The 18,951-nt window shown below is 38.9% G+C and overlaps 1 protein-coding gene across 8 annotated transcripts in view; it reads left to right on the top strand.

Moving 5' to 3' along the window:
- The window catches only part of prdm6 (PR domain containing 6), a 203,938-nt gene that overhangs the window by 79,183 nt on the left and 105,804 nt on the right, over nucleotides 1–18,951 (top strand). For all 8 annotated transcript variants that reach the window (XM_082554516.1, XM_082554518.1, XM_082554519.1 and 5 more), the window contains 2 exons: nucleotides 8,400–8,548; nucleotides 9,314–9,472. In XM_082554516.1, the coding sequence (XP_082410642.1) occupies nucleotides 8,400–8,548; nucleotides 9,314–9,472 (308 nt within the window). The remainder of the gene's footprint in view (nucleotides 1–8,399; nucleotides 8,549–9,313; nucleotides 9,473–18,951) is intronic.

The raw sequence follows: 18,951 nt of genomic DNA, 5'->3' as shown, positions 1-18,951 counted from the left end.
TGTGAGTTTGTTACATGAGTCAAAATGTTCTCAAACATTTGGATTGTGACTCATTTGTATTTAAAAATCATAATGTTAGTATTCACAGATTCTTGGCTACTTCTAGATTAAAAAATGATCAATAAATGACAAATTCTTCCATTAGTTGCTGCTATTACAAGCAAAAAATACAGATAAATCAAGCAGACTTACCTAACATGCTGGCGGATTAGCATACAATTAGTTCCTTTGGTTTATTGCCTAAATATATACATTTTTAGTTATTAATTTAATAAAATATTAATAATTTTTAATAAATTAAATTCCAGCCATATTTCCCCCAGTCCTTTAGATGTTTAAGTCATCTGTGTTCACATCAGTTTGATGTGACTGAGCAGAAGTGGAAAAACAAACCGAAAGAAAACATAAAGAGGCTGGAATTTTATGTTCAATAAATACATACATAAATTTTAAAGCTTTATGTCGATTGCCCAACAGCAAAAATGGCTGGAAGTTATCAGCCAGCTGGGATGCATTCTGCTTTGATAGGAAACACAGATCAGTTCTTCCGAGTTACATCTGGAGTTAATACCAGCTGACAGTTTTACAGTAATTTAATAACGGCTGAACACACACACAGACCTCTGACTGCTTGTATGTTGGTTTTCAGCCTCTGTCAGTTTGTGTGGAGTCACTCAAAACAACTTTAGCACAGACATTATACTGTGTGACAGATATTAAATGCAAATCACACTTTAACCTCTCTCTAACCGACAAGCTTGCAGGTTAAGTTGTTGTTTACTGTCTTTAAGTGCTAATGAGAGGCTTGAAATGAAATCCAAACCTTCTGTAAAGACGAGGAGCAAGCAGTACGTCACGTATGCTCTGTGCAAATCCAATTCTTGAAAAATCACATGCATAGAGTTCTGACTGATGCTGCGATCGCATTTTAAAGGCAGCATGCTGTGACTGCTGCCTGGATTATGTCTCATCTGGTTACATTGATGCAGGGAGAAGGATTCAGAATCATGCATGTTAGTAAAAGATTGTGGTTTTCATTAAATATTTCAAATCTAAACCTGTCATGGTTTGTTGACATGTTTAATATTAAACCATGACAGTATTTCCTGTGTTTGATATGTGTTTCTCCTACAAAAAACAAAAAGCCATCATATTACAGAGCTCCAGATACAATTATTCTCTGTGTAAGAGCTGATGTTGCTCAGAAAGACCTCACAGAGCTGATTTTCCTGATTATGATCAATCGTGGAAATAAAGAGGGTTGAAAGATTTAAACCAGACCTGTCTTAGAAAATCATTTAAAGACCTTGATATTCTGCCATCGATGTAATTCAAGTGAAGAAAAATAAATAATTGCATTTATGAAATTCATAGTTACAGTACAGCAGTCAAGCCTGTTATGTTTAACATGTATATACATAAAGTGTAGACCTCCCAGACTGGACACAGGACGACACCTCTGTCTTTCAAATGGTTTTGAGAAAAGAAAAAGAAAAGAATCACAGAATGTTAATAGTTTTTATGTATATATTTTATGATTGTACAAGCATTTTTATTTTTATTTTAAAAGGAGAACCAAAAACAGGAGAAGGGTTTTCTACCTAAATGTGTTTTTAAGATGTCCACAAGGATTTCTGACCACTACGAGGTGGAAGAACAAACTCAAGAATACTGAATATGTTACAGAAATATATATTTATTCACTTATAAACCTCACTCTTTGGGCAAATGCTGACTTTGGAGTCTGAATTTGTCCCTAATACAACAACAACTCTTAGTTTTTAAGTGGACTCTGCCTCTACAGCCACTTTGTGTGAACAACTAAGATGTGTTGCTTATGAAATCCATGAAGTGCTACAGAGAAAATTACATTTTATTTATGTAATTAACACATTTTGAACTCTTAAAGAAATATAACAAAAGGAAAGACACCCAGCTGAACTAAAATGATCCATGTAGCAAACAAAAACTGTTGTGCTGCCACCCTCATATCGCCTTTGGGCTTTTGGAGCCTTGACCTGACTTTTAAAAAATAGTTGAAAAAAAAAAAAGCACTATGCTGCTAAAAGATAAAAAATAGATATTTGCAAAATTCTGCCTAAATATGTATTTTACCTGGTTAATGTGTGTGGCGGGGCGTGGTCTGCAGCGTCGCTGCAGGGGAGGCGGACGCACCTGAGCGGCACCCGCAATCACGCCTCGCCGCCTTAACGCCTGTGCCATCTATGCTGTTGTGTTGGTGTGTGTCGGGCTGTGAGCTGCAAAGCTACAGCCGGCTGTATGCGTACAGCAACCGTGTGTGAAAAGTGGTCAATAAAGAGATGCTGAAAAGCGTGTTCATGCAAACATCGTCGGGTCTGCCGTGATATGTTTACAATGGGACTTCTGCTCCCGAACCTCTGCGCACAGCGTCTGCAAATCGGGGCTGTACGAAGTCACTTTCATCTTCACGCAGGACTGTAAGCTGTCATCTGTGAGGCGTGAGCGGTGTTTGTTTTTAACATAGTTCACGGTGGAGAACAGCTGCTGATATAATGTGGATCTGAAGGTCCATAATTGGCCTACCTGGGGTTGAAAGTCTTGATAAATGCACGGCGTTTCGGCGGGTACACTGGCTTCCGCGAGTGTGACGCTTATTTTGAGCGATGAAAAAATAAAAGAATATAATAGTATTTTTATATTTCAATATCACAATAATCTTCCAATTTAGAACTACAAGTTAAAAAAGAACTAACATAAATAAAATACACTTCAGCTAAATACTTCTAATTTATTTTCCCAAACCACACGGAGCCGCACTATAAGGACTAAAGAGCCGCAGGTTGCCGACCCCTGATCTAGAAAATTAAGACAAACTATTAGACACTCAATGCAATGTATGCCTTTGTTTTAAGAAGGTATTTCTGGCTTTATATTAAAGATGCTGCAGGATATATGTGTGTAGTTCACTTTGATGTAATAGATTAAAGCTGTACCATCTAATTTATGACCACTAGGAGGCAGAAGACTCACCACAAACTCCACATGACAGTTGATATAGCTAACAAAAAAGTGTTTTACACGTGTAACAGCAGAATGTCTTTTTGTGTCCACTTAATATCTATAGTCTCAAAGCAAAATCCTGAGAGAAATATCTGCTTCTATAACCACTTCCTTCTAACCTAAAGAGGATAACTGAGAGCTAAAAAGTGTAGCAGTATAGTTCTGGTCGTAGAAGAAGTAAGTATAAGCCTCACTCTGTGGTCCCATCTCCTCTGGACTCACAGCTGTGCTATTAACATCCACAGCTGTTATCAAATGTGATGATTTTGCCAAAGAGAAGTCACCGAAACTCAAATTTCTTGCTCTTTGATGCTTGTAATGGCAGAAAGTCAGGAAATAACACAAAATGTATATTACTCTTACAGTTATTGCTGAAGATCAGAGTGACATAAGAAAAACTGTGGAGACTGAAAGAGGCACCTTAAAGTTTCAAAACATGAAAATGCTTGTTACTAAGACGTAAATGGAGCAGATTAATAACTCGGCGTGGAGTTTAAAGAGATAATAAAGAGATAAGAGATATCAAAGTCAAACACACTTATTAAAAAATCTTTTTTTATGAGAACAAAATACTTCATAAAGCAGCAGAATAAGAAGTGCCTGTAGCCATTTTCACTGGAAGGAGCTCGGGGATCAGAGGCAGAGCGGAGCTGTCTAAACACTGGCGATGGATGCAACAGAATACTGAGGTTGAATGATGGGTAGCAAGGAGAGCATGCCATAACAAGTTCACAGCCAGTTCATCAGTCTGGAAGAGAGGAAGAGAGGAGTGAAGGATAGAGAAGAAACAGAAGATATGTTCACCAATGACACTTTTACAGATTTAAGTCTGCTCCTGTATGCGGTGAATTAGCAGCAGTATCAGACGTAGTCTCAGTAGTGATAACAACAGAGTCAAATTAAAGGGGGACCTGTGTTCTTGGACTCTATTTAAAATAAACAATCTTTATCTCATTCTGGACCTTGGCGCATCTGGTGATATTATCACCAATCATCTGTCAAGACAAACAATTTTAGCTCCTCCCCATTTCAGCTAACTTTCTACTGATTGGGTCACGTTCATAAAAACAAGGTCTTACGGTCAAGGAGCTTTAGTGTCTCAGATGACATATTGGGGATATCTTTATGTCATCATACAGAATTGAGCCTTTAGAGCAGTCTGAAGTCTGAGCTTTTGGCTTACAAGGATATTCACACATATTCTGACCGCATTACATCTTTGTCACATTTAATATGAGCATGCATCTTTGTGTGTGTTGCATACAGTCATGTGAAAAAGACATGCAATCGTGAAAACAAACATACATAGCTTGTAGAACCACATTTACTGGCAATAACTTGTAGTACTATTTTCCCATGTGACTTTATCCGTATTCACATCATTGTGGAGCAATGGCCCAACTTTTTACAGTGTTGCTTTCATTCATTGTGGGCATTTGTTTATGACAGTCCCTTCACATCCTTTCATTCAGCCAGTCTGCTGTAGACTTGCTGCTGTGCTTAGGATGAAGCACAGCAATCCTAATTTCCTACTTTCTTTAGCTTTCAGACAGATGGCCTCATATTTGACTTTGGAGTACTTTATTACTCAATGACTGCAGCATCAAACGATCCAAAATCCTCACCCCTCCATCATCTTGCTTGACAGTCTGTATTCAGTGTTAGCGCTGTTATGCTTTCTTTAATTTTCTTTAAGTGTGGAACTGTGCATCTCCACAATGGTCTTGGCTGTCCAAAAAGGATTGGTTCTAGTGTATTGACGCACAGCATATCCTGTAATATTTAGCATGAATTAATTTAAATCTTAGTTTTATTACTTTTTATGTATAATTAGATTTGACTAGTATACATTACAACAGGATTGGGATTTTTTTGTGTGTTTATGAATCGATTATAAAGTTACTTACATGTAAAAGTATGTGTTAATGATAAGTAATAGGAAAAAAGTATACATAAGCCACAATTATATTCCCTGCTATCTTGTTGTATTGTTTCTGTAAAGAAGGTTTGTAGTTCATAGATTCATAAACCACAGTTTCTTCTCTTTCAGCGTGTGTGCACACATGTCAGGAGTCCATCAGCTCCTCTGAGGGGTTAACTGATAACCTGGCTCATAGTTTGTTTGATCTCTGTTTGATGGAGATGTTTGGGATTGTATGTTTTAGTTAACATGTAAATATGCTTTACATTTGTTATTTCAGTGTCGAAGCAGAAGGTCCAGTGATTTGATGTGTTTTGATAGACTCGTTGGTAAAATGTGGTTCATTCGTGTGCTTCAGATAGAAACATCCAATGTAGCGTAAGCATATTAATTTCTTGGCATTATAGTAGTTTTATTATATGTATTAGTTTTTTTTTGAAATTCTTAAAGATATCAACAGCCGTGCAGGACTGACAGCTTGCAAAGATGACATAAAGGCCTATTCAGCCAAAGCATTGTTGTTTATTGTTGTGGTTTCTCTTATGTTTTTATTCCAGAAACCCCCCCCCCCCCACACACACACACACACACACACACACACACACACACACACACACGCACACACGCACACGCACATATGAAATATAAACCTGGGTAACTTCAACTTAAATACAACAACCCTCTGAAGGATCCTCTCATGTGCTAAAACTGGAACACCACAAACTTGAGAACCAGTGATATTTATCATCAGATTTATAGGATCACAAGTTTGAATCAGGAGATTGCCTCAAACTCTTTGTGTTTCTAGCAGTCAGATGGATGTAGCACTGACAATGGTGGCCAGATGTGCGACTTACAGTCCTGGTTCGGTTTCAGCACCCAGGTTTGGGCCAGTGCACCCCAGTAGATTTATGTCTCCGGGACTTTTTGCGTGTTTAAAGTAAGGAACAAACTCTGGGTCTGAAAAATGAAGCCAGTGAGGAAGTGGCAGAAGCGGAAGTTCCTAGATTGGCCACTGGAGGCTCGCTCTAAAAGCCAGTTGATCTCCACAGACTCACATAATAAATCTTTTAAGTTTTACAGCAGAAATCAACATATTTACATCTGGGTGCAAAAATATTTTGGTCACTTGGACCGAAAAATAATATCTCTGCTTAGACTGTTGCCCTGTGGCTTGATAAGTAGTAGAAGATGAAATGGATGGATGGGTTTGTGTGTCTCCCATGCACTCTCAGGCAACAGCTTGCACAACTGTCAACTCAACTCTCCGTCCTCTCTTCTACTAACACTATGAAGGGAGCTGAAATTTAAAATAAATTAAACCTGAGAGTGACATCACAGCGGCTATGTCCAACTCTTATATATAGAATTTGACTCTCACTCTGTATGTATTTTCTATTCTCCTAAATTAAGTAACAGTGCTCACATTTGTGTTTCCTTTTGGTGCTTTTTTGTCTTTGGGTCTTCAAGATCATGTTTGTGTTTGTGGTTTTCTTCTTTTTGTTCCAGGTGAAGACCAGAGCCCTCCAATCCTGGGCCTCTGGGATCTCTTTGTACCCTAAAAAAATCAAGATGCTTTTCTTTTCTTCTGTTATTCCATATGTCTTCTTAGCGTTCAATATTTCTTTGGGTAAAAGTTTAAACATCCACATGCCCCCTGCCTCCTCACATGCTGATGAAGACATACTCTATGTCCAAACATTAGCTGCTGCACCTTATTAAAATCCTCTCATTTTTCCATGCGATCTAGATTTAATCTTTCTTCTCCCTGCTTCAGTTATTCTGTTTGTCAAGGCTCCGCTTTGAGCTTTTGTTGGCTCATGTGTCGGGACTCCTACACACACATATGTATTTACTTAGTTATTTCTTTTGTTTTCTTTGGTTTGTTTGTTTACCCACATGCATGAAGCAGTCATGAGAGGAAATATCTTAAGTGGCTGCTCTGTGGTGTTTTTCGTTGTCGCAGACTTTACTTTTACCCCTGAGCTGAAATAAAAGTGACGTTTTTATTTTATCTCGGTTTAATAAGTCAAGGATCCTGGAGAATTTTTCCCATTTACTCGACCGTGACCCAGAGTTACATTTTTTGCTTTATAAATGACCATAATATGGTTTAATTAACTTCAATCCATCATGGTGTAAAAGCAGCCGTCAGTCGATCAAATGACGGATATTTAATTTTGGGAAAGACAGAAGAAAAACAACATTAACATCCTGTTCCTCTCAGCTGCTCTGTTCTGTGGGAGTTTTCTGCACAGATAATAATCTCTCATTATGTTGCTACAGTCAATTAACATCCATTACTGTCAGACTGCATCTCTGAGTAAATGTTGACACTCGCTAACTCCCAGCAATACGCTCTTTGCCACATTTAACCTGGAAAAACACAGAGGAGAGGACTTTTTCCCCCTCATTTGGACTTCATCAGGGCTCCTGCTTTTTATTCCTCTTTTGCTTTTTCTTCAGTTTCAGTTTTTCATTCAGTCTGAAGGATTAACCACTGCTTAGAAAGATTTAATCATTCGTACTTCAATTTTGACTCTGAAACTGTTTATTTACTGTTACATAAAGATTCCAGATTAGATTTGCAATGACTGCTTTGTGGATTTTCTTCCAGTCGTGTAGTTACAAGTAAAAATACAAAAAGATATGTCAGTCTTTCATCCACTTACATCATAATGAACTGCAATTTGGAGGTTTGGGACTTAATGTGTGTGCTAAGGGGATTTTTTAAATAGCTGGTAATTAATAAAAAGTATATATCAGTACAAAATCTGTATAACTGTGCCAGCATTCAGTCACATTTCCAGTTAAAACTTTTCAATTGGTGTTTTCAAAATGGAATTTGCAGGTTTTTAATGGAATTCTGCATAAACAATCCAAACGGATAAAATGCATTCATACAGTTATTAAATCAGAAGGTTCACATAGAAATCGGATTTTGAAATTTTGTTATGCTATCAAAACAAAAACTTCAATAAATTTTGAAAGGAAATTCCAGGGAACTTCCTAGATTTTCAAAATAAATTATCTCTTTTCAACAATAAATAATAAACACTAGAAAACTGCAAAACATTAAAATATTAATTTAAAGGAGTGAGTGAGCACAAGTGAGTTTAACTTCAGTGAGAAATGATTTTGACATTTTGTGCCAAAAGCAACACATTTTTCATGCTCTTGTATTAATTAAAAGTCTGGGAACACAAGTTGTCATAAGGTTACAACAGTTCATAAGTGTGTTGATCTCCAAATGAAGACAGAGTACACATGTGTAAACACTTGAAAGCCTGCAGCCAGGACCCAAACAACACTTTTTGCCCTTTTAAAAATGAGTTTCATCATATTTAAAACAAATGTCTTCAGTTATGGTATGTTATGTTGTTTTGTTTTCAGTTTTCCATCTGCTGGTGTTAAAAAGTCTCTCTTTCCTTGCCAGGTTGTGACATGTGTGCAGACAACAGGAACGGTGAGTGTCCGATGCACGGCCCTCTTCACTCTCTGCGCCGGCTCGTCGGCACCAGCAGCACGGCAGCACCTGTCACCCTACCAGACATCCCTGATTGGCTGAGAGACCTGCCCAGAGAGGTGACCCCCACTTCCTATATGCAGCCTCTAACTAAAAACAGTTTGGTTCAGAGCAAGTAAAATCCCCCTTTCTTCTCTGATATTTGAGTGGTTCATTATTTATTGAAAAATACTTAAATTCAATGTAGTGCCTGCAAAATTATATTTAATAGTAATCATATAAATGTACCTCATTGTGCACCCACTTGGTAGCAACATTTAATATCTTTATCTACTAATTTGACACCACCAAAAAGCTTTAAAAGCTTAATAATCATAACATCTACATAGTACGCCCATCAATCCCCTGCTGGTTATCTTTCCATTGCCATCTACCTTCATCATGACTACCTCTGCTTTGTATCTGGGTGAAGTCCGTTCATCTCTACTTCCAGGTATCCAACTGGTCCAAGCCCGAGGAATGCTTATTTTTTATTGGCCACACACAATGTCAATCACAGTAACTGGGCTCAAACAGGTGTGGGTCATTTTGGTTGATGAATTGAGGTGTCAGTGGTGGAAAGTATAGCTTAGTAAAAAAACAACAACACACAGTCACTGCAAAAAAAACACACAATAGATAAATAAATAAAACTATACAAATACTGTGAAACTAGTACTTCCACTGGGTGATACATGTCTGATAAGTAGGCTGCTGTAAGACCATGATATAATAAATCACAGCTACAGTTTGTAAGTAAATTCTTCTACAGAACAAACTACACACGTCTCACCTTTAGCTGACTGCAGCTGCTGGTGTCACGTTGTTTTGACCTCTGTATGCAGGTGTGTCTGTGCACCAGCACAGTTCCTGGTCTGGGTTACGGAATCTGTGCAGCTCAGAGGATCCCTCAGGGAACCTGGATTGGCCCATTTCAAGGAGTCCCCCTGATGCTGGAAAAACTGCAGTCTGGAGTGGTCAGGAACACCCGACACCTGTGGGAGGTAAGGAGGGGAGAGCTTTATATCTATGCGTGCACCCACGATTGCCTCATGGCTTTGTGCATTTGTGCAATAAGTGTCATTAAATCCTTCCAAAAAGATTCATGGCTGCTCCGATGCACAGGAATCAAAACCCATACGAGGAAGATTAATTATTTTTGGCTGGTAAAGACACATTTTGAAATGCATCTTTGAATTGAGATCAATAACATTACTGGGGTTGCTTTTTGCTTATTTACCCAGGAATTAATGGTGCATTTTTACAGGTGGTTAGCTCATTAAATCGAGTTTTAGCGGTGCAGTGAGGAAATGGAAAACAACAAATAGCTAGCTAGATGCTGGAGGTACTCTTAGGTTATACTTGTATCCTGACATACATGTGAAAAAACCATGAAACCGTAGTCAAGCGCCTGTTATACGTTCTTCATGTGCACTTGGAGTCTGCTTGTATGATGTATGGGCAATTGGTGGAATAAAGCGTAGTCTCTTGCGGACATTTGGAGAGTACAGGGATGTCCTCATGGAGCCTCATGTTTATCTGTGACTATAACACTGGTTTTAGCATCACAACCACATTATCAACATTATCACATGATGGAAGTATATAGAAGGGGGTTATGTTATGTGCACATAGTTTGAAATGAGGGAATGAGGACCAGACTTCCTTTTGTTAAAATGTTAAATTAACTAACTTGAATTGTTAGACCGATTCATTTATGTTAGGCTTCCTATTCAAGTAATTGTATTATTTGCATCATTTGGAGTTCCTGTTGTATTCTGCAGGGGGGGAAAACTGATACTAATTCAACAAATAATAGGTTTTTAAATTTCATCCTGTTCTCACATTTTGCACTTAGTTGTGTGTCTGCCTGTTTGTGTGGATTTTTTTCTGTGCGTGTGTGCTTGTGGTCAGCGTCATGTCACCTCTCAGTCCATTGATCAGAGCAGATTGTATTTACATACAGTGGCAGGAGAAAGTCAATGTGGCAGTTATAAACAGCTGCATTAGCATTAGAGAGAGCGAGGGAGGGTGGACTGAGGCATGCAGGGAGACACAGAGATAGATGAGTCCCGTGTGGCTGAGCTGGTAAAGGTCAGTCAGACGTCGGTTGACCGGACATCAGTCTCTCTGCTGTTGGCTGCAGTGGGACAGGAGGTGGAGGAGGAGGACGTGGGAGTGGGCGTGGGTGGAGAGGGGCTTCTGGTTGTGGTGGTGGGAGGCTGTAGAGGATCACAGGTCAGAGGTTAGGGGGCACAGAAGACATGATCAGCCAAGTCCGGCAGGGCCACCAGGTCTTTGCTTGGGGGGAAAAAAGAACATGAAAGTGATGAGGATTAAACTGACGACATGTTTTTATGAGTTTATCTGATGCAGACAATCACTGAGCAGATTTTACTTTCACATGTTAACTCCTGTTGAACCCAATATGAAGCTGCAGTTAAATCTGTTGTGCCCAACAGTATGACCTGCAAGAGCTAATCTGCCAAGTGACAGACAGCAGCAAACTTATTTATGACCACCACGTCTGCAGGTCATTTTCTAACCCATCTACTACACCTCCCCTTTTACATGCTATGCTTTTGGTAGAGCTTTGCAAAGCCTTGTCTGCTTGTTGTAGCTGTTTATCATCACCAGGGGGCAGTTTCATAAATATGTGAACTACTCTATTTCAACAATTGGATGCCATCACTTCCTGTTGAGTAGTTACTGGCTTTTTGGAAGACTATAAAGAAGTGTATCTTTGTACTCAGCGCGCCATCGAATGTCTTTGTGAATCAAGGCAGGAACATAATATCAATATTATATCTGTTGTCCCTGATGCCTGGGCTGGTCTGGTGTCTACAGTTATACACTTCTGTGATCAGGTAAAGATTGTGGAGACTTCAAGAGTTTGTTTTTGTCCTGATGTGCAGCATGAATAATGAACACAGCTGATTTTAAATAGTTAGTTTAAATGGTCCTGTTCTAGTTGCATATTAAGGCTAATTAAAACTGACAATCTGAGACAATTTGCCTGTTTAAAATGAAATCTACAAGACAAAGTGTAGAAACTGAATATTCTGGCGCTAAGATGTAAGAATATCCTGGATGTAATTTTTGTTTTGCTGCTGCAGCTCATTATTTGGACCTGGCACAAACTGTCAGTGACCCTCCATGGGGTCTGAAACCAGCTTTTTAAACTCACTAACCCTGAAGAAATTGGTCTGGTCAGATAACCCAGCTCTAACCGGCAGATTACCGGCTGCCAGGCTACGACTGGCCATTAGGCCTATTGATGAAGGAGCTTTACACACAGATTCCATTAAAACTCACTGGTTGTTAAACTCACTTATTGACGCCTCCCAAAACAGGAAGAGATGCTTGTCCTATAGCCAATCAGGGAGCTGGTGTCATGTTGTCTATGGCATCCTAGAAGAGCCGGTTTTAATTAAGACACTTACCGTTACGTCTGAGTGGAACAGCAGAGGGTTTTCTGGAGCGGCAGTATTTTACTGCTCGACAAATCGATCCCCTCCGAGGCAGAGCTCAGTGCTGGAGTCCAACTTTATGGTGGAATAATTCTTGAACTATCTGACCGGCAGCTTCATCACTCCCTACTCCAGCGCTGTGGCAGAGAAGTCAGGAGCAGAGCGCTAAAACTGAACTTTATCTTGATGTAAATGAAATTTTTGTAATAAAGTTTTATTTAGGGCTACATTGATGAGTTAATCAATTAAGTAAAATAAATACTGAGTAGGTTAAGCAGTTCCCACAGTCCAGTTTTCCTAATTTCTTACCTTAAGCTTTCTGAAAATGCTGATTCACTGATTTATGCTATTATAGATAAATAGATTTTAAAATATATTCACAGAGTTAATTAAAACTTCAGAAAGTCCTTTCTGCTTGTTGGATGGAAAAAGTGAAAAGGGAGGAAGAGTCAGATGGAGGTGAAAAGATGGTAAGATGGAAGGTGAAGGAAAAGGCCAGAAAAAGCAATGAATAAGTGCTCTAAGTCAGCGGTCCCCAACCTTTTTTGAGCTACGGACCAGTTTAGGTCCAACAATGTTTTCACGGACCGGCCTTTAAGGTGTTGCAGATAAATACAACAAAATAAAACCAGTACCGGTACCAAAAAAAAGTCACACGGGAAAAGACCCAGGGAAACCCAGTTAACGATAAAAATAAAAAATAATGATAAAAACCGATAAGAACCCTGAAAACCATAAATTTCACACCTAAGCCTCAACTCACATGGCCCGGTACCAAATGACTCCGGGGGTTGGGGACCGCTGCCATAACTGATGGAAAGCACAGAGAAATGAAGAAAGGCGAGAAGGAAGGAAGGAAGGCGGGGGAAGGATAAATAAAGTGTACAAAGAAGATGGAAAAGGAAAGAAAGGGATAATGAAGGGTGTGAAGCTGATGGGAAAAGGAACAAAAGGACAGACTGAAAAGGACAGGGAAAGGAAGGAAGGAAGGAAGGAAAAAAGGGATAGGAAGGAAGGACAGGACTAATGCCATAACCCAGGGAGAAAGTCTTGGTTCACTCCAGCTTGTTTTTATTGTTTATTTATGTGTTTATTTACTCAACTGTATATACATAACACTATTTATTACATATTACTTACGTCTTGTATATTGTGCATTATATATATATATATATATATATATATATATATATATATATATATATATATATTTTATTTTTTTTCTTTTTCCCCTTTGTTAATACTGTCCATATGTACATAGTGCTGCAGAACTGTACCCCCCCCCCCCCCCCCCCCCCAGCATGTTTACACTGAGTAGGAGGTGGTCTGTATCTCATTGTACAACTGTATAGTGACAATAAAGGCATTCTATTCTATTGTATTATTTATTGAAACTGGTATTAAATTGCTTTATTGGCTTCTGAACATCCACCCAGTTATTGGAGACCCAGTAACTGGCTCCACCCTTTTTTTTTTAAGTGTTTTCAAATATCTGGAACACATTAAACAGAAAAACTATAAAGCCAAAAGGTATGAATGAAGTTAAATGTAAACTCTTCCAACAAATTTGTCTATTTGTGGCTACAGCAGAACGTTAGATTGTTTGCAGATGATTTAGTAAGAAGTTCTAGTAAGAAGATCCTGTTACAATCCTGGATGTAGCAGTGGAAAATCTCATACACATCCAAATATTCCCAATTTGAGTTTCAGTTTCTTTTTGAGGGAAAGCGTGACAGGTTCTCATTCTCGACTCGAACCGGCGACCTCTCTATCTGAACCTCGAGTACGCTCTGATTGAAAAGAATGTGCAGTAAAAACACGGGCGCCGTCCTCTGACCTCGTCCTCTGGGGTTTTACAGGAGTTTTCTTTTTGGACAGATCAGAGACTAGATGAGCTGTCAGCGCCGAGTCGGTGAATATGGCCCAAACATCATAACTTCAGAGCCGCAGAGAAAGAAAAACTGGAGCTGCTCAGTTTGAGGCAAAATATTTTGTTAGTGTGGGATGTTGATGGGACACATGAGGATTCAGAAAATTCCAAATGCCTGTTGGCATCTTGGCTTTTTGCATCATGAGGCTGTTTTCTTTGTCTGTTCCTGGCTGTCAGTCTGTCCGTTTGTGTTTTCCTGTCCGTCCATCAGTGCAGAATTCCCATTGACTTTATGTTTTTAGTGGTTTGTGGTCACAGCATCCAGTAAAGGCTTTGTAATGTTTTCTTGACTGATGTCATTATTTCATGTTTATATATTCTGGGTTTTATTAAAGGGCCTGATCGCCTTTGACATCATCACTTTGATTACATAATCAGAAATGGTTTATGGCAAATTCCATATGGTGGTTTTCGTGTTGCTTGGATTTCAGTGAGGCAAGTACGTTTTTATCATTGGAATTTATTAATAAAGCAGAAACGCTCACACTGATAATATGACGTCAGATAGATGGCAGGAACAAAGTCTTAAAGCCCTGAAATAATTTTCCACATAAACCATAAACTCAATATCGTTGGATTTTTGGGCACTCGACTACAAAAGCTTTTTTTTTTTTTTTTAAGCCATGATGTGACATTAATTCCTCAAACAATCACCCAATGATTAAAGCAAGTTATGTGTATTGATAATGACAGTAGCATTCCTTCAACTTAGAATTCAGTGAAAAAGTTTGATTTAATAAATGAACAACAAATTATTGTTATATAAATATAGACAAAACTTTAAAAAGGAAATGTACAAAACTGGTGTTTCTCCGATTGATGAGAGCTTCTGTCATGTCCATATACACTTTTTTTGGAAACTTTTCCTTATTTTTTGTTACTTAAACTGCTCCAGTGTTGGATGCTCACAATAACTATGGACAAAGTTTCAAACAATGAGGCCAGTGTATGCACAGCTTATCTCTGTTGCAACAATATGTTTATTGAGTTTTTAGAACACATAAAATACAGGTCAAATAAATCGTATACAGAAATATGACAGAATATTCATCAGGAAAAAAACGTAAAAAACAAAAAACACCCCCCCCCCCCCCCCAAAAAAAAACCCAAAACAAACAAACAAACAAAAAAAGCAGATGAACTATACAAAGTATCATTCCACCATATCCCTCATATTTATATCACGTTATGTCTTTCCAAATTATGTGACTCCAGGTTCCCCTTTTCCACCAACACTTGTGAAATTTCCACTCCTTCCAAGTTTAATATAAAAGGTTTCCAGACAATTTCAAACAGCTCCTTCTTCCCTTTCAAAATATAGGTTATCTTTTCCATAGCCAGAGATGAGGACATGTCCCGTAACCAATGCCCGGTTTTGCTCTATCAATTTTTCTCTAATACAATGCAATTAGACGTTTAGCAAGCAAGAGGCACATATTTATAAGGGTCCTGATTTCTTTTTGAATTGTAGGAGTTGGTGGATAAAGTCCCTTGCACAACTTATCTCTGTGAGCCAAGAGATCAGGTTGCTGCTCTTACTACCCAGTTTTTCCAAGTTGGTTTTTTTTCTATTTTTGTCTCTCTGTGATATCATATAGAGAGACGACACTTAAGGCTGTATTAGGTATATCCCATAGATGGCTGGGATATACCTAATAGGGTCATCTTGGGCACACAGTTCTAGAGGGTACCCAAGATGCCCAACAGGGTGTGAAATGTGAACAAAACTGGTCTTGAGCTCAAGTTGTGAGCAGACTACTAGAACAAACCTTCTGTTTGTGAAGACCAGCCAATAGGAAAGCTATAAGAAAGCTGAGTCAAAGGGAAGATAGCCTTAAAGGAGAAGAGGAGGAAGGAGCTAAAACAACTCATTTTGAACTGAAAAGCTGCATCAGGGCTCGTATAAGATCAACAGGGACTATTTTGAGCTGTGAATCATGCAACGCTACCCCAGTATATGCAGGAATATAAAAGCGTGGTGGTAGAATAGTACTACTTTGATGTGATGTTAGTACTAATCTTTGCATCCATGCTCCCAATGAAACATCTTGGAGTTGCTAGCATGACTGAGGACACCTGCTTTGTTTCTTCTGCCTTCTTCCGGATCCAGTCAAAATTCAGCAGAATCCACAGTCCTCCAACTGGGTTTAAGTTTAAACTCTAGCGCCACTGTCAGTGCGCCCCAGGGCGGCTGTGGCTACAATGTAGCTTGCCATCACCAGTGTGTGAATGTGTGGATGAATGGGTGAATAACTGAATGTAGTGTAAAATGCTTTGGGGTCCTTAGGGACTAAGTAAAGCGCTTTACAAATACAGGCCATTTACCATTTGTATTGGTCTGAGTTTGTAGACCGTTTTTTTGTGCCGAAGGCATGCTAACGGAGAAGCTAGAAAATTTAAGACATGTTTGTATTTATTTCCGTACATCTGTACAATACAGCCTCTATGTCATTTGGTATTGCATCACTTTTTTCTTGGATGTATCAAATGATGGAATTTATTTGGAAGGTGCATTTGCATCATGATCTGATACCATTTCCCATCCATTGCTATATAAACCCAAACCAAACTTTGTCCAGAGACCTTTCTCGAATTCTTCTCCTGCCCATCTTCATGCTCTTCTTTTGTCATTTCTGAGTTAAAAACTCTTTCAATACCCCGGGGAATCATTTGCCTTGCAGGTCAAACTGTGGCTGTTATAAACCACCACTCAGCCTGGTGCTGTTTGGTTAAACCCACTCGGTGAGTCGGGTTAACTCAGTTCATTTCTTGCTCTGCGTGACATTACCCTGTAGGCATGGTAACAGCAGGGGTTCAAGAACAAAGACTGGGGTTTTCCACCCAGACCTACATGTTAGAAAAACATTGTGTGTGTGCGTGTGTGTGTGCGTGTGTGTGTGTACATGTATATAGTCTCTTCATAATCCAGCAGCATGTTTGATCAGAGTGTTTTTCCAGCGTCAGAGCCGCTGGTTGTTTCCTCTCCTGTGCTGGTTTCTGTGGAGGCTTCACCTGCTGTGCTGAGCTATAGTACAAACATGTCCACTCTCTTCATACCACATGTTTCAGCCAATGTTTGAAGTTCATTGTAGTACCCACAGTCATTTATCGTTTCTTTCAGCTCACCTCAGGCAGTATTGTATGATTATATGGTTTAAATTATAACTATAATTTAGTACTTTGTGAAAACAAATCTGAAATTTAATGCAGACTCTCTCTTTTTTCAGTGTTACCAACACTCCTGCTATCCTTAAGATCCTTTTTATATATTACTCTGCAAACACTGACTTTCTTTATTCTCACCTTCCTAATGGTTAGAATTGATTGATGAGATAATGTGGGGTTTTTCTAAATTATTATTATTTTTATGTGTATAGGTTATCTAATTTTATATTGTTGTGTTGTGCACATAAGCTGTACAAATGAACAGACCACTGTGACTCTATTCATGGGTTCGTGAACTCTGCGGTGGTTTGTTCTTATAATTAAACACACAGAAAGTCATATTATTTGTCAGATAATTGTGTTAAAAATACTCAAAGACACCAGCAGCACAAACCTGACCAAGAGGTCCAGTTCAGTGACTCCAATTAGTGGAGGGGAACCCCAGCAGACAGCTAGCAGCTATAGCTGCCTCTGCTATCACCCACCTGTCTGTCAAAGAAAGCACTGGTCAGTGTTTAAAAACCATCGAACAAAGCACCAGTGTGCAATGTGTCTGCTCTGTGTCAGATAAATTTTTGAGCTAACAAGTTATCCTGGAGTCCATGCTAGGTAAGCTAGCCATGTGTTCTTATCTAATCTCACCAGAAAGATTTAAAGCGAAAATAATCCCAAGATATACGATTCTGCATTCTTTTCTCCGGTGTGTGTGTGTGTGTGTGTGTGTGTGTGTGTGTGTGTGTGTGTGTGTGCACGCATGTCTGCCTTCTCCACAACTATCCCTATGATTTTATTGGTAATTGGTGGTTGCTCAAAATCACCAAACTGGCTGCGTTCCAGTTTTTTCACAACATTTTTTGTTCATATTCAGTTTTATGATTTGTGTCAAATGATTTGTGTCGGGAAAAACATTTTTTAGAAATGCCCTGAAGGAAGTGAGAGATTGTTGTTCAGTTTGGAGCTTAAAACAAGTAAAACAGTTTTAATTTACTGGAAAGTTTTTAAATCCTCGAAATAGCTCAGTTACGCTGGGATTTTCTTTCAGTGGTCAGTTTTAAGAAGTAGCATCAGAGGTCATGGCTACAGATGGGTCAGCTGGATGCTGAAGCAGCCTCATAATGTGCAATAGGCAGTCTTCTGGGTTGGGTCTTGAAGACAGCTGCTGAAGGGAGGATTGAACTCTATTGATCTAGCTCTTTGGAAAACAGCAGGGCTTTATAGGAAGAAGACGAGAGAAGAAATGATAGAAAAGACAGAGTGGAAATGACACAAAGTGTGAAAAAGTATAAAAACAGAAAAGAAAATGGTATGCAAATCTCAGAAATGTGATAAGGGAAATCACCACCAATTTCTCAATATTATTATCCAAAAAGACAATTTTAGCTTTCCCGACTTTTGCCTTTCCTGTGGTCGAGCTATCAGACTTTCAGGGGTGAGACGAAATCAGAGTGGCACAGTGACAGGAGCAAGCAGTTCATGCTCTGAAGGCCACAAGACCAAACATGTTAGCATGCTTGTTAGCCTGGCCAAATACATTGGTGTGTTTGAAATTTGGCAACTTTAAAAATTTTGTGTTTGTGGTAGCACTTATGAGCTGATTTTATAAATTACTTTTATCCAACAAAGCTGTAACAAGATTATGATTATACAAAGGTTTCACAAATTTAAATCTGTGCTTCAAACTTGGCTAGATCATTGAGATTTGATAGGTGACTTGCATATAAATGAAGGCCTGGAATAATGAGGCGTGGATGATATAAATAGTGCCTTTTTTTTTAGTTTTAATAAATAGGGCTTTAAGCCTGAACTCGTCTGTTGTGGGTGCTATTCTATCCCACCTAGTTGAGCTGGTGACCCAGATGCCATAAGGCCCGGGTTCATATCCGCTCTGGGCCATTTACTGCATGTCTTCCCCTGCTCT

This window comes from Aulonocara stuartgranti (assembly GCF_965226115.1).
Source record: "Aulonocara stuartgranti genome assembly, chromosome: 12".
In the NCBI taxonomy this organism is placed as follows: domain Eukaryota; kingdom Metazoa; phylum Chordata; class Actinopteri; order Cichliformes; family Cichlidae; genus Aulonocara; species Aulonocara stuartgranti.
This window is presented reverse-complemented; position numbering and strand designations above follow the sequence as displayed.